Source organism: Symphalangus syndactylus, chromosome 23 (assembly GCF_028878055.3).
Source record: "Symphalangus syndactylus isolate Jambi chromosome 23, NHGRI_mSymSyn1-v2.1_pri, whole genome shotgun sequence".
In the NCBI taxonomy this organism is placed as follows: domain Eukaryota; kingdom Metazoa; phylum Chordata; class Mammalia; order Primates; family Hylobatidae; genus Symphalangus; species Symphalangus syndactylus.
Genome location: NC_072445.2, coordinates 68,658,867 through 68,676,067, shown reverse-complemented (window position 1 = coordinate 68,676,067; position 17,201 = coordinate 68,658,867). Strand labels below are relative to the sequence as shown.

The following is a 17,201-nucleotide window of genomic DNA, read 5'->3' as shown; positions in this document are numbered from 1 at the left end:
ATTTATGTACTACTCGATTTAAGACCTAAAGAAAACTCAAACGAAGAGAGCATTCTTAAAATTGTTTTATCTTGACTTAACCATAGGTGGGGGGGCGGGGGGAAAGTTGATAGAACAGGAATGTAATGCATACTTGCCTGACATTGAAGAAAAGACTATTTGTGTCTGACACACAGGAGAAATTGTTCCAGACCTGGTCCCACTTCCTTCTCGTGTCAAGATTGCTCCCTTTGTGCTGCCAATGCTAACACCAGCTTATGTCACCAGCTGCCCAAGTTCCAGTTCTACTGGTGGCAGTTTTAATCCTTGACTTATTTTAGAAGTATTCCTTCTTATGTTGAAAAGTTCATTTGCAGCTGAATATACTTCTATATTTTAACTCAATCATTTCTATTTCAAACCAAAATTAATCCTTGGTATGACTCAAATATTCCAAATACGGAGGTAAATTATAAGAATATAAGACTTTCTTTCAAACAGAAAGAAATGTCATCATTTTAAATGGCATACATGAGAAATTGACTTCTGTGAAGGATACAACACACCCACAGTTAATATTTCTGTTGGTTAGTTGCTTTGGAAGAAAAGCAATCATCAACATTATTTTCCAAAAGAACGAAACCAAGGAAAGTTGGTAAACACGAAAATATTTTAGGAAAGGAACTCAGCAAACTTGGTTTCACATTTTAGGAGGCCAACATTCAACCCTAGGAAGTATTAAATTGAGATTCGGCTACACATATCCACTTCTTAATTTAAACGTGGAGAAAACACTAATTTTAAGCTTATCTGTTCTACTTCATGGTCTCCAATTTTTCAGGTTGCTAGTTAATTGTAAAGTTGAACTGCTCTATAAACTTGTTTAACAAAAACTATATATTTCACATATATACTTACACGTAGCAAAACTTGTGTTTACTATCAAAGTTATTTATGAAATAGATTTCTCAGATGTAAATTCTCTGTTTTATTAAATAGAAAAGAATGTCTATATTCTAAAAACAGTAATTTAAGTTTGACAATGAAAAGAATAACAATAGTGTTATTTAGGCTATCTTCTCTAGATTGCTGGATTCTGGGAAAGTCACATACTCCAACAGCCCAAAATATACAGACATGCCATTTATTAATATATATTCATTACATATAAACATAAAAAGCTTTGACAAAAATATTAAATGATTTTGATGCATTCCATCTAAAATGCAGACAACTATACAAAGTCACAGCCAATCATAACCAAGACTTTACTGTCACATTAAAAATCACAAGCATTAAGCACTGGTTGCTTTTTTTTTTTTTAAATCAAGTGTTTTAATTTCCTCTAACTCCCAACATTTGGTATGTGTACACAGGGAAAGAAAGACCTGCCAAATGCTTAATCCATGACAGCAGGTATTATTCTAAGAACTAATGAAAGCTGGGTCTGTCTGCTTCTGAGACAGGTGAAATACAAACTTCAAGACAAGCCAAAATGTGTGCAAACTGCATAATCTAGTTAAGAATTTGAGATTAGCGGCTTTCTCTTTACAGAAGGGATGTAGGTAGAGCTTTTTGTTTGTTTTTATGAGGATTTTGGGAGAAAAAGATATGAGGAGTTAGGAACCAAATTGAAAAGATAAAAGAGCTGAATTTGGCTTTATATAAACTTAATCAAAATCATTACAAAGTTATAGTAGTTCAAAAACAAAATATAGTTCTGAAACACTGAGGTCTTATAATAAATGAAAATGACTTTTTTGACAAATTTCATGTCCCTCTTAACAAAGTGATAAAAAGGAAAATTTCAAGTTCTTTCCATTCAAAACAAAGTTGGTTTAACTTCAAAATCCACAGTCAGATCAGGTAACATAACAGAAATGCTTTATTATTTATTAATTATGACCAAGAAAATGGAAAATTATTATCACTGAATTTCAAATTCTTGTGTCTAGATTTCTCTTGGAGGCAAGGATGACTCCCAGGGATAGTTAATGTCACTCACCTTTTGAAAAGTATAGATTATTTAAGTAATATCAATAGCTAACACTTACACAGCAATGATCATGTACTAGACACCGTTCTCTATATGTATTAAATCACTTAATCATCACAACAACCTTACTATAATATTACTGGTCCCATTCCACGAATGAGGACGTCGCCTGAGATAACACAGCTAGTAAGTGGCAATGTTAAAGGACACAGACTTGGTCAACCCTGCCAACACACAGTATAGTTTCAAAATGAAATCCATAAAAGCTTCGCCTTTTTTTTAAATCAAAGTATAAAGTCTTCTGGGATAACAACCCAGAAGAAAAATAGTTCAAGGATTCTCATAGATGAAGAAAGAAAGTATAGCAACTCCATGTTCTAACAAAAAATCTCCCAGAGATAACAAGGGGACTATCCTTATATCCATTTCTTTTCTATGCTGATACTTCATGTCACAATTTACCTATTCTTTAAGTTCTGATACATTATGTTGTAGCTGTTACCAAGTTATTTAATATATTTCATATAGTCCCAGATTTTAGCTTTTAAAGGGTTCAACATTGTCTTTACTTCTCTGGTTTTCCTCTGTACCTAGTGCAAAATGGGTACAAAAGTGTGTTGTTGGTTTATCTGCTAACAGTGGTGCTGGAAACGCACTGGGAACTAGAATGCACTTTCATAAAAAGCTTCATTTCTGTCAATCCTCCATTTTCCCTTATGACAGGAAGAAATGCAAACAGCTCCAGCTTCCTAGGCAACAGAACATGCCTGCTGCTCAGGAATACTCATTAATGAATCCAACTAAAGAGCCGATTAAAGATCCGTGTCCACTGGCTTGTCCACATTAGACCCCATGTCACTCTGCCACCTCCATATCAATAAGCCCATGAGTCCCACAGAGCTCCACTGGGCTAAGTATTTTCCATATACTGTCTTATCTAATCTTCACAACCACCTCGGGAGATAGGTGTGCTTATCATCCCCATTTACAAAAAAGGCAACTAAGTCTCAGAAGGGTCAAGTGACTTGCCCAGGGTCACGGAGCCTGCAAGTGGCAGAGGAAAAGTGAGACACAGGTGTCCAGTGCCCAACCTGAGGCTCCTTACAGCGAGCTAACCACTTTGTCCACCCCTCTGGCTCTGTACTGGTCAACAGGGATAAAGGAGAATGATCCTCTGCACTTCAGCAATGTGTAGAATTAAGTGTATAGAGTAATCAAAGAGTGATTGTACATAAAACCCAGCAATTCTTGGGTTTCCTCATTATGAGATGACACCTATAGGTAATAAAGAATGAAAGAGTGTTACATCTATTCTCCTTATGCTCTCCTTAACATTTAATCCTCAGCAAAATTCAAGAAACAAACAACATTAAAAACTGCCACTTTAAACTTTTAAATTCAGTCTCTTCTCAGTGAGAAGTAACCCTTCACTTTTTCACTTCAAACGGTTCATTCAGAGCATGATCAGATGTGTGGATTTCAGAGGCCGCATCTGATGGCGAGGCCCCGTGGCGTCAGGAATCTAAATGTGCGTGAGGTGATACAAAGTGATTAACCATAATTAATCAATCTGTTAGTATACGCTATTGCTTTTCAAGTCATCTACAAATGCCTATTTTTGCTTTAAGGCCAGCTAAGTTACTTGTACTTTTATTTTGCTTTTCTGATGGGATAAAAAGTAAAGGAGTGTGTCTGACTGTGCTACATGAATTCCATACACAGGGTTTGTTTTTGCCTACACCACCCATCATCACTATCCCACCAACCTGGCCCTGCTCTCCCGTATGCTCCCCTCCAGGTGACTGTGGCCTCTCCACACTGCCCATGCTTCCCAGCTTCAAAATGCACAGCTGGCCTTACCACTGCTAACCAACCAGTGTGCCTTTCTTTTCTAGAAAGAACAACCAGCCTCAGCATGAAGCCTCTTCTTCACAGCGTTTATCTGTTCCTGGTTTGTCCTCTGCTATCCCTAAGTAGGTTGTTTCCAGCTGTTCCTGACCTTAGTAATATGCCTCATACAAAGGCTAGATTCAAAATAATGTGGTAACCCAGAGAAGCAAGGCCTCACGGATTTAAAATGTCTTAGGGTGGTACCTTGTTCAACCTCATCATATGATTCAATCAATCACCTGATCTCATCTAAACCTTTAGCTGTGCTGGTTTCTCCATCTGTAGTACCCAGGCAAGCAATGTCACACTGACTGGGGTCATGTTAGAAAGAACAATTCCCAGAGCCCTGAACCAGCCTTCTGTGTCTTAACAGGGCCTGAGTGATTCTGATGCACACTAAAGGCTGAGAGTCTGAAGTCTGAAAGCATCCAAAATTGCTGATGCTGACCACCACCACTGCCCCCCACCCCGAGTTCACACATAATAAAATACGTCCCTCTCTCATCCTAATTCATGCAATCTACTAACCCTATTCTTTTACTCATGGCCTTCAATAATCAGGGACTGCAACTGATAATTTGGGAAATTTTCCAATGCAGCCAATTTGAAAAATTACTCTAACATTTACTTTGACCTAAGCATAAAAACATAAAGCCTGTGCCACCATCAGGTTCCTCTTAATGGTTTATTCTCCAATTATACCAATCTCCTAAAATTGAGGACAGCAGCCTATTAAAATTGAATACAGTAAGGATAAACACACTTACAGTCCCATGATATGCAGAGCTCACATTTTCCCTGGACTAGGAAGAGAACTAATTTCTGATTATGCTTTGTGGCTGTGTACTTTCCCGCTAGAGTGTCAACCATGTTTCCTTCTATCAGTTTACGGATCTCTCTCCTAAACCTGTTTTGTCTCTCAACCATTGTTTCAGTGATAAATTCCTCCCATTAACTATGATTTGCCAAGTGGGCCTTCTATTGTCTTTTTGTATCAGAATAAAATCTGCTCTCACAATTTCAAATACCACAAAAACATCTGCAGCTTATCAGGCAGTCCTAGGTTCTTGTTACGTCTATTTGCAAATCTCTCATCCTTCTTGTCTTCTGAAGTCTGATAGTTCCTTAACAAGGGACACCTAAATGGAGATCTGCTTCTCTGCCTTTTCCAGTAACACTAACAGTACCAGGTGCTTGAGAATGGTTGCCATCTACACATCCAAACTCGCCCTGTCACTGTCACTGGGTCCACCATCACTGCAGCGCACAGCCGTGCTCCTTCCTCCTGTGGACTAGACACAGACGCTGCCTGTTAACACCACCCTCACCTCCAGTCTCAGCCCACCTTGTCCCCCAAGAGTGGATCTCAACACTCACGTGGTTTTGAGCGTCACTTCTGACATGCCACCTCACTCTTCACAAGTGCAGCGATTTCTGCTCAGCTAGCTCATTTTCTAGGTTCACTCAACACACAATAACATCACTAATTCCTCTCTAGCCACCAAACATATCTCAGCTGGTCCCAAATATCTGAAACACAGTATGGGCATCTCTCTGCCAAGCTATTCCTTTTAATAGATATTAAGGCCTTAGGTTAATCTAGCCTGAATAAATATAAGTCTTTCTCTAAAACCAACACTTTGTACTACACATAACCTACTCTAAAACTCTCTGCTCTGTAGAATATGCATTTCTTTCTCAATTATTATAGCAACTTATGCATATGAACATACGTATACATATGTATTTTCATAAATCCATTTATTTTGATATAATTACAAAACGTAGCATTAGCTATTAGATCAGGGTACAGAAGGTGCTAAACACATCTACTGTTACTTCTTCAAGTCTAAAAGTCAAGGCTCTCAGATTATGAGTTAAAAGAAAATTAACATTTTGTCTTCAAATAATGTTGGCATTTAGATGCCAAATTCTTTCCTGTTGTGTTTCCATTTGCCCCAATTACACATTTTTAAAACAATGAATCCAACTAAAGAGCCGATTAAAGATCCGTGTCCACTGGCTTGTCCACATTAGACCCCATGTCACAACAATTAGAATAAACAGACAATTCTAAAGTATTAATGTAAACATTCATAAAGCAGATGAGAGCATACAGCCACTGTAAAGGTTTCTTTTTTTCTGTATTGCATGAATTTATATACATGTATATATCTGAAAAACGTTCTTTAAAAAATTAAGTTGTACACACTTAGCACATCAAAATTAATATATAAAACTATTGTTTCTTTTAAGGAAAGGAGAAACGGTGAAGACAACGACAAAAGCAGCAAACCTAAAAGTTTCAGCTCCATAAAATATATGGTTGCCTATTAGAAAGGAAAACCTCCAGGTATAAATTTTTCATTCAAGTTTGCCAACGATCAGCTTGGTTTTTATTGCCCTCTGTAATTTCTGAATTAAGTGACTTCATTTTGAGTAGGACTTTCTTATGAAACACATTACATCATAAATTAACCGGAATCATGTTACAGCTTCGCTTGCACAGGCTGCTGTGTTATCGGAGAATGTGGGAAGTGTGCACCACAGCTGAACACTGTAAGTGCAGGGGAGCCACCAGTGCTCACCAGCAGATAAACAGCACAATGGGTTGGCAGGCTCACAAGCCCAAAGACACATTCTTCCCTGGATTCTGATTTGTTATCTGCGTTTCAGTGGAAAACACACTCAGAGGACAGCAGCACAGGAAGCATGTGGCCGCCGCATGTGAGCAACCCCACCAGCCTGCGCCTGCTTCCCATTGAGTCACTCACCTCATAGCCTTTCTCCAGCAGGAACTCAGCCAGGTAGGAACCATCCTGGGAAGAAAGAAAAAATTGCAAAACGTCAGTCTCATAGTGGTATAGAAAGGTGGTCTAGATGAAGAGTTTTGAGAAAAGCATTTAAAAGGCTACCTAACATAAGGACAATGGCAACCTAAAATAAAAATAACACTAATAATGTCGATAAATGCCACATGGTGTTCCACTATACACAAAGCATTTTCACAAACAGTAGTATTCATTTGAGCTTCACAGAAGACAGAGGATGAAAATGAAATCCAGGAAAGCGATATGCATCAACAGACAGCATGAAGTTCCAGAATCAGATGGATTTGGGTTTAGGTTTTGCCACTTACTAGTTGTGTGAAACATACAGAATATGGGGGCAGAATGCCTTGGTGTCATAGCAACATAAAGCAGAAATCTTAGTAATTCTGGGGGGTCATTAAAAAAGATCACTGGGGGTCAGGCACAGTAGCTCACACCTATAATCCTGGTAGTTTGGGAGGTCAAGGCAGGAGGATTACTTGCATCCAAGAGCTGGAGAACAGCCTGAGCAACACAGTGAGACCTTAGCACTATTACAACAAAACAAAACAAAACATTGGTGGAGATGGGGTCTCACACTATGTTGCCCAGGCTGGTGTCAAACTCCTGGACACAAGTGATCTTCCCACCTTGGCCTCCCAAACTGTTGAATTACAGGTGTGAGCCACCATGCCCAGCCCAAAACATCTTTAAAAATTAGCCAGTCATGGTGGCTCGTGCCTGTGGTACCAGCTACTTGGGAAGCTGAGGTGGGAGGATCACTTGAACCTGGGAGTTCGAGGCTGGAGTAAGCCATGATTGCAAAACTGCACTCCAGCCTGGGTGGCAGAGGGAGACGTTGTCTCCAGAGGGAAAGAAAAAAAATCACTGGGGAAGGGATAAGACGGGAGCTAGGTGGGTTGGGGATATGGAAGGGCTAGTGTGGAGAGGAAAAGACTCCATGGTAGAATAAAGAAGGCCAGGGGACACGGAGGAAGGTGAGTACCTTTGGAGGGCTGGCCTTTCCAGGCAACGGCCACAGCTCGCTACTAACCCTAAAGGTTCTGGAAAATCACTGAAGGCTTGAAAGGGTTTTAAGGTGGCAGGGAGCAGGATGGGGATCAGATTGTATTATTATGCACATACACATACGAACTTTTAAAAAAAGAAGATATTCTCTTTTTTTATAAAATCATAAGTATTTCCTATGTATTAATCTTAAATCATATAGCTAATTCCTGCCTTAAAATGAAGGTGTCTGACAAAATACAGAGATTCTCAAATGGTTCTTAATAATTCTTTTTAAAATTTCTGGGTAGGGGTCTTCATTTGACCTAAAATATTTCATGTGCCACTTTTAGAGGGAAAGCATGAAAGACATATAATTAAAGTATTTAATAGGTCAAAAGTACAAAAATCACCATTCCTGAGGTGCTATAAAAAGTCACCAGCCTCTCTCAGAAAATAAATTGGTTAAACATTTTACAGTCAATCCCATAATTGCTCCTCTGCTTTCTGCCCAACTAGAGGGTCCCCATCCATCTCATTCAGACGAAAAGATAAAAATGGGAAGCTCCAACCACTGGAAATTCATGTCCTCAAAAGTGGTTGGGGACGTTTGGGTTTTCTTCGGTTTCTTCAATTTGAATAGGCTTTAAATATCCCTTTGAGCTTCAAAAGCTCCTACCAGATAGTCCAGGGGAAAAAAAAAAAACAAAAAAAACCTTTTTCTTATTACTTGACCAAAAGCTGGAATTGGAAACACCCTATGGGTCCTGACAATGAAAGGACTGCCAAGTGAGTGTTTCCTACATTAATGCAGAAGTCGTGCATAAATTCAGGCAGAATGACAAGGCGAAGCATACAAGGGACACATTCTGTGGTTCATTAAACCCTGGAGCAGATTTTCTTCTTCTTTTTTAAGATGGAGTCTCGCTCTTTCACCCAGGCCAGAGCGCAGTGGTGTTATCTTGGCTCACTGCAACCTCTGCCTCCGGGTTCAAGCGATTCTCACGCCTCAGCCTCCCAAACAGCTGCGATTACAGGTGCGTGCTACCACCCCCAGCTAATGTTCATATTTTTAGTAGAGACGGGTTTTCACCATGTTGGCCAGGCTGATCTGGAACTCTAGACCTCAAGTGATCTGCCTGCCTCGGTCTCCCAAAGGCTGAGATTCAGGAGTGAGCCACCATGCCAGGCCTAAAATCTCCAGCAGATTTTCTTCTGACTTCTTGAGGTAAATATTCTAGTTTGCAGATTCATGTGGAGAAGAGAAAATGTTTGGCATATTCTTTTTTAATCCCATTCTTACAATTCTTACGGTTTTTACATATCTAAAATATATGTCAGATAATGACACTGACCATTATCTAAGTTGGATGACACTGACCAATTCAGACCATGACAAGCCAAGTCGGGCTACACAACCATTGAAAATGTTATTATAGGATAATCAATATCCCTATAAATCAATCAATGAGAAAACAGCTTAATAGAAAAATATTTGCAATAAGAATAATAATTTGGCAGTAGGTTGGAAAGCCCTGTAAAGTATGAAGTTTGGACTTTGTTTGGCTATTATTGTTTTGAAGCAGGCAACACTACACTTCTATTCATTCTCTTGGAATAAAAAGTTTGAATGCTTTGTGTTCTACCATAGCTACATTAAATGTTAAAAAAAAAAAAAAAAGCCAGAGGTAAACGTGCTAGAGATCCCTGAGGTGGGAAGAGCTGTGATTATTTAGAGAGCTGATGTGAAACAGACCTGACCAGGACTGAACCCTGTCAATAAGGTCTTGTTCTTCTCACCCAGGCTGCTTCTCAGACTTTCCAGCCACACTGGAACATTCTGAACCAGCAGTGGCACCGGCTTCCTCCTCACTTCCTTGCCAGGCCTCTCGAGTGATAGGGCCTGGGCCGCACAATGAGTGGGAAACGAGCCGAGCGAGGGCTCCTGGTCCCCAGCCCAGGGGGCCCAGCTGGCCGCCCCCTCGTCCTTTCCCCAGGCCCCTGGGGGACTCCAGGAGAGACGCAGTATCTGAGCAGGCAGACGTCCGCCAAGCCAACAGGATGGTGGTTTCCGCCGCCTCTTGAAGCACAGGGCTGATAAAGAATGCTCCAATCAGACTAATGACTGAAATGTCATAGCAAATGAGAACCTACAACTACCATTAAGTTCTGACACTTGACTCCTCTGAAACAAGGAACAAATAGACTAAATCTGTAACTCATTCAGTATGAACACAATTAATCTGGTATAAAGTCCTGCCTAGGTTCAATCCTTGTTACAGAAAACTTTTTAATTCTAAAGATAATGTCCCAATGTGACCCTTTTAATTTTTCACATGGGCTATTAAGGGTACCTATTTTATACTAAATGCCATACTATTTTGAGCAATCACCATGGCTTTAACATTTTCAAGACACAGAAATATTTTCCTTTTTTTCTTTTTGAGACAAATTTCACTCTTGTTGCCCAGGCTGGAGTGCAATGGCGCAATCTCGGCTCACTGCAACCTCCACCTCACGGGTTCATGTGATTCTCCTGCCTCAGCCTCCTGAGTAACTGAGATTATAGGTGTCCACCACCACACCCAGCTAATTTTTTGTATTTTTAGTAGAGACAGGTTTCACCATGTTGGCCAGGCTGTTCTCAAACCCCTGACCTCAGGTGATCCACCTGCCTCGGCCTCTCAAAGTGCTGGGATTATAGGTGTGAGCCGCCCATCCTACTTTCACAAGAACTAAACTAGGAAGGTGGGCAGATATTTGGCATCTTGGGTAGCTGAGGCACAGGGGGGTTAGCCAACTCTTCTAATATCACACTAGTTACAGACAAAGCCAGGACTAGAATCCTAGCCACTCATTGTTTTGAAGCAGAAAATAATCTCCTTCTTCCCACTCCTCTACCAGGCACCAAAACATGTCAAAACCCAACAAAACAATAAAAGACCATAAAAGATACATTTTCAAACCAAATTGATTTAGTCATTTTCCATTACAGGGTGTTTTATGGATTAAACAGTGCTTCCAGTTTTAATCAAGTGACCCAAACACAGAGAATTCATGTAATTTTAGAACACTCCAGAGCTCAGAGGAGGGAGAAAGGATACAGCACCTGAGATTTTCCAGGTCTGGGTTTTTGGGGCACTTGCACTGCCCATGCTGTGGTTCAGTGTTGTTTGGAGGTGGATTTAGAGTGCTGGTGGTTGTAGGTCTGGCTTTGGGGCCAAAGGGCAGGGCACCAGGGTCCCACGGGGCCAGGTTTCAGTGTTCCTGACGCCTACCCTGTTCTTCCGAGGGGATGGACCCTCACTTTTCATGAAGTACTCAGAAATGTTCCAGACAGAGCTATGTAAAAATTAAAGACCAATTCCAGAAATTCACAGAATCATGTTTTGACTACAGTATGACAACTACCTAAAATTCCACAACTATGAAAAGCTGAAAGAAACACAGAAAGTCTCTCCCTTCTCTCAATGACCACAGATGGCTGAAAAAAGGCTGATCTCACATCCACACCCCCCCACACACACCCCATCCAAACCCATACGCATGAGGGCAAGCCATCCTCCTGCAACACAGAAAGACTAGTATTTTTCTCCTCTCTTCCAATACACATGAATAAATAGCCCAGACAGACAAACAAAAAGGGAACTTTCTTATATGCAATGTGAGAACTTGGCCCCTCTGAACTGCATGCTAAATCATACTGTATGTTTCTACTTAAGCACCCTGTGGCAGCTTCTTTGAAGAGGGTGAGGTCATGGTACTGGGCTAAAGAAACCATGCCACTAATAAAACGAATCTCTTTGTTTAGATCATCTCAAGCATCAGGAAATAGAATACCCCCTTCTGCAAGAAGAGAAAGCACTCGTTTGCACTGCCTTTTTATGTTCTTTAACTCCATGTTGTCTAATTACTCCTAAAGCATCTTCCCAGCTAATCGGAATTACAATATCAAGGTAATCTGTACCTCTAATAAGCAAAATACGAACACTTCAATGATTAACAAATGATGATGTTTTGAATGAGAATAAAAACTTCCAATGATTTAACCACTGCTGTGAAGAATACAGTGACAGAATATAATAGAAAAGTATTTATACCTAGGTCATGTTTGTAACACAAATCATTGGACAAAATCTCTGTCAGACACAAAATTCAAAAGACCATGGGGATTAATTAATCCAACCCTCTCATTTTACAGATCAGGAAATTGAGATTCAAAGCAAGTAAATGTTTATTGTACAGTCACAGTTAGGAAGCAGCAGAACCTGCAACCGAAAAATAAAAATGAAAACCAGGTCTCTGGATTCCCAGACCTCAGAATTTTGCACTAAAACATACCGAGTAAATATCTAAAATGAAGAGGCTGGACTAATGACTACAATTGAGAACCAGGTAAAACAAATGGAATTACCAAAGTGAAGAACAAGAATAGAGCCAATAATTATCAACAGAGCAATAATTAACTAATTAGTAGAGAGGAAATGAGGAGATCATCAATATTTAAAATAGAAATAACTCCCATCTCCTATAGTCTTCAATGGTGAAAAATATATCCCCATAAAAGCTGCTGTCACCAAAGAACCAACTTTCACTTTCTTTGATTTACCTCCTGCTAGAGAGAAGCACTGCAATCCAGCAACATGATCAATAACCTCTGAATAATGAAGAATTGCTTATGTCCAGCAGCTAAGATACTCTTTACATAGCCACCCCTTCCCTCCTTTCAAGGGCAATCGCCTTGCAAACAGGTGCTCAGTGGTTGCACATACACCTCAAACACATCAAGAAAAGAGAGCCGCTCTGTGGCCAGACACAATACCTTCTAGTATTGGGTGATGAGTGTAAGGCTAACCAGGTATCAACGTTTTAGAGGCCAGAGGCTTTCAATCATCCTTTATATTGGTCTACCATGGCACAGAATTCTCTCCCCCAAAACATACTCAGTTTCAATACATTGCAATGTTATGTTATGTCCATTAGTTTGATTAGAAAAAAAGATTTACATATAAAAAATATCAAACAGGGAAGAAATGCCCTAAAAGATTAATTTAAAAAAAAACTTTCCTCAATGTGATAGGTTTTTAAAAAATGGTACAAACATGTTTTTTCATTTTTTTTTTGACTAGTATTAACACTACAGAGATTTTGGTGTTTGTGACCTTAATTTTTTTTTCAGGGAATTATATATACACTTTACCTATTTTTCTAGTTGGCTGTGTTTTACCAATTGGTTTGTTCTTAAAAGTATCAAGAACATGTATAAAATTGACTAATTTTCACCTCCAATGAAAGCCACTCAAAAACTGGTATTTTGAAGCAGGCTAGCAAATCTTCAGTCTCTTTTATATTGCAAATGATTATTGTAAACCCTTAGTATAATATTAGAGCAAGGAAGGATGCAAACACAACGTGAACTCAGGAGTTCACATCTTTGCACAACCCAACATGTGTAATAATACTAATTTCAACATACTAAAATAATTTTCTATAATTTAGGCAAACTCTATAAGGAAAATGAGACTAAAGGGTTTAAAACAAGCAGGTACAAAGGAAGCAACTGTTGGTAAGGTATAGAAAGATTAACTTTTAATTAAATGATTAGGAGAAAAACAGCACACACACACACACACACACACACACACACACACACACGCTCCAATAAATACAGTCCCAGAAATGCTGGAAAAGCCTCGAAAGTACAACCAGTCCCCAACTTACGATGGTTCCACCTACAATTCTTCAACTCTATGAAGGTATGAAAACGATACACATTCAGTACACTCCTCGACTTACAATGGAGTCTCAGATAAACCCATAATACATTGAAAATACTGTAAATCAAAAATGTACTTTCGATATTTTCAACGTACAAAGGATTTACAGGGACAGGCCCCCACTGTAAGTTAAAGAACATCTGTAAATCCAAAGGCATCTATTAACAGCCTGTGTGTGTGCTCGGTGGTACATAATATATAGATACAGCAAGGGTGAGTCCACCTGCTCATCACTACATGAATACAAGCATGCCCAAGGAATACAGTATCCCACTGGTTTTCCTTTTTTTTTTCTTAACATAAGCTCCTTTTGTTTGAACCTCTATTTTCCTCTCCCTCCCTCCCTCCCATTCTTGCCACTCATACTGAAGTTTTTATCCATCAGAGAAAAAAAAAAAATCTTCATATGGCCTACTATCACACAAATGATGACAGCAGTACTAAGAAGGATAGTGAGCACTTGTACAGCACTTGGTATATGCCCAGCATGCACTAAGTGCTCTGCATTCAGTATCTTTTTAACTCTTCACAATAACCCCATGTTGTTGGTACTGTTTTCATCTCGATTTTACAGATGAGGAATCTGAGGTGAATTGAGAGGTAACAGCTCAGGGTCTAATAGTTAGTAGGTAGAACAAGGATTTAAACTATGTCTACTTGTAATACATTATTTATATGGCAATTTGCTTCACTAATAGGATCGATCCCTCTATAATGGATACTGTTAGAATGGATAATGATGGGCCTAGAGATAATTTCACATAAACTATGGCTTCTACAGAATGTATTAACAATGACTATCAAACACCCATTTGGACCATAGGTGTTATGGGATGGAGGAGGACAGGAAGGAAATAAGAAATTTAGTCCCTGCTCTATTGCTCTGAGAAGTATCTGGGAAGCCAGGCATTTCCTGGCCTAGATAGGATTATGTTTCAACATTGGCTAGGACCTCCAGATTTCACACACATCCACCCACATGTGGACAGGACGAGAATAATAAGCAGGTAACCTGTCCAGCTAATCAAAACGTTCTTGCTATCAGAGAATGCCAGTAGATTCATGAGTCACGGACAGAAGGTGGCAAGGCTTTGTGGATGAAAGAAAAGCTATGAAATACTACCACACTGACCTCTTCTATACTGGATGGCACAGTGCCCTGGAAAAATAAATCACCGCACACGAGCATGAAATCAGCATTGGGAAAATACACAGGCAATATAAGAAGAATATCCCTATCAAATCCTTTTAAAGATCTGCCTAACTGGCCAGTTCAGTGCTGATATGAATAACTCCTTTCAAGTTTACAATATACTAGCTGAAAGTTTTTAGAACTCAGGGTTCCAAACACATTAATAAAGATTTGTACAGGTGTGTAGGGAAGTTAATAATAAATTAACAGTGAGCTTCACACTGAAATAGTAACCTCTTTGCAGTAAATAGCTACACATATTAAAAAATTAAAACTGTATGAAACATAAAATTAGAGCTCCTCTCTCCTCCCTTTCTCACTATCTCTCAAAGTGACAGGCCACACAGTTAAAGGCTGTTTCTTTGCAAAGACCACGCTTTGCAGTTCTAATCACTCGAGTGATTTATAGAGGAAATGATGTTTTGCAGGTACTCTAAAACAGAGCTGCACTTTGTCCAGTGTGCAAGGCCATGTTAATGAAAAACTTTAAGTTTGGAAGGAAAAAAACTGCAGTAAAAAGAGAATTATGAAATTTTAGTATTTACTTGATTTATTAATGTTTCCTTGTACATTTTTTTTTTTATAATTTGTGTCCTGGCTAAGGCAGGAAGGCAAAACAAATGTCCTTTTGTTTATGGCTTTAAAAAGGTCATAAGAATAACAAAAGGATACATAAATACTGATGACTATATCTTTCCCTATTTCACTGTACATTAATTTAACAGTCTGCTACTGAAATACTGCTGTTGGTTAAGCACAGAGTTAACTATTTAAAAATATTCTTGCTCTTTTTAACCCAATTTCTTTCAAGGATATAATTAATCCAGTTAAGACCGTTCTTAAAATATGTGCATGTCATGATAGAAATGTCACTTGTCAACTCCCTGATGCATTTCAGATCTGCTCTGCCACTACAGAGTTCCAGTCAGGCAGGAAACATTGTAAATCACTGAAGAAACATACAAGTTAAGAACTGTGATTTTGTTACTTAAAATTACTGAAAAATAGACAAAATTCAAGCATATATATACAGGAGTGTAAATGCAGAAATCTGTAAGCATTTACCCAGAAAGGTGCAGATCATTAAACTAATAAAGCTAACTCATACTCAGCGCCCGAGGATATATCAAATTTTGTAAAAACAACTTTAAGTCACCAGAGGCAAGGACAGCTCCAAGGTAGCACAAAGAATGTTGATTTCACTGGGGTGTGGTGACTGGGGATAGGTTCACCTGGCAAAACTCGATTCTGTGGGCTACTAAATCTCTGTATTTGTTAGGTTGTGCTATATTGTGTATTAGGGTTCTGCCACCCAAAGAAGGTATCCAAAATAACTTGGGGTGGGCGTGGGGGAATCACATATTAAAAGTCCAAAAGTCTGTACCTCCTTCATGCTTGCAGCTCTCTTCCAGTGTCACTGCCTTGTAGACTGTACAATCATGGTGTGATTCTAGATAGCTCAGCTCCACCACAGAAACAAAGGGGATAAAATGAACAGTTGCCGAGATACTGAGATTGCAGTTTGAACCTCTACAGGACTAATGCTTTTAGGTTGTTTTTTATTTTGTTGCTTTGCTTTCTTTTGCCAACAGCAGCGGGGGCTTAGCTCTTATTCAACCATATACTTTTTAAAATCTCTACTTAGTGGTACTGATAGAAAACATTTTCAAGATTCCACTGAAAAAGACCAGAGCTTTGTAAGGGTAGTGGAGTTCTCTAGGTGGAAAAATAACTTCCTGGCCTAATAGAGATTGGGCTCCACCACCCACATCTTGGTCTCAATAGCACCAAACTTTAAATTGCCAATCTGGCCAGGCCCTTAGGCTAAGGCCGAAGTGAGTCTTACCTTCAGTGTAGAAGCTGAAAAGCAGGTAGGTGTCTCTGATTCAGTCTAGCCTGACCACATGCACCTTTTGGTCTAATCTTATGATACTTAAATGTCTAACAACTACTTCTGTTTCCCAGCTATTCTCTCCTAATATTTATGATATATCTGGGCTATTTGACAGTAGATTTGAGTCATATAGTTAAGTCAACTATTTGAGTCATATAGTTAAGCTATCAACTTTCTATAGACATAGTTTGCCTTATAACACACATTCTTCAACCTTACACTATACAGCATTCAAAATATTTATTATTGTTTCTATCAAAATAATATCTTACATTTCTGTAATTCCTTATAGTCGCGAAGTACTCTTAAGATGTTTTTTCCCATTTATATCTCACAACATCCTGGTGAGGTAGCTGATATTATCCTCATTTTTCTGGATCAGGAAATTGAAGAAAGCATAAATCCCTTGTTCAAGGTCATAGAGCTAGTTAGAGAACTTGGCAGAATATGAAACCAATTTGTCTAATTCTAATTACAGTGTCATGTCCATAATACCTCTCCCTCAATCAAAATAAAAATGTTTCAACCAAAATAAGATGCCACAGCAGTTTTTTAAAGAAATTAATAAATTTATATAAAAACCCGTATACAGTTTAGTGCAAAATAATGTTTTAAATTTAAGTATCTTCAATTATCCTCGCAATAATCCACTATT

General features: G+C 38.9%; 1 protein-coding gene across 3 annotated transcripts in view; it reads right to left on the bottom strand.

Moving 5' to 3' along the window:
- Nucleotides 1-17,201, bottom strand: part of GMDS (GDP-mannose 4,6-dehydratase) — a 629,847-nt gene that overhangs the window by 489,895 nt on the left and 122,751 nt on the right. For all 3 annotated transcript variants that reach the window (XM_055263596.2, XM_055263598.2, XM_055263597.2), the window contains exon 2: nt 6,640-6,684. In XM_055263596.2, coding sequence (XP_055119571.1) covers nt 6,640-6,684 — 45 coding nt within the window. The remainder of the gene's footprint in view (nt 1-6,639; nt 6,685-17,201) is intronic.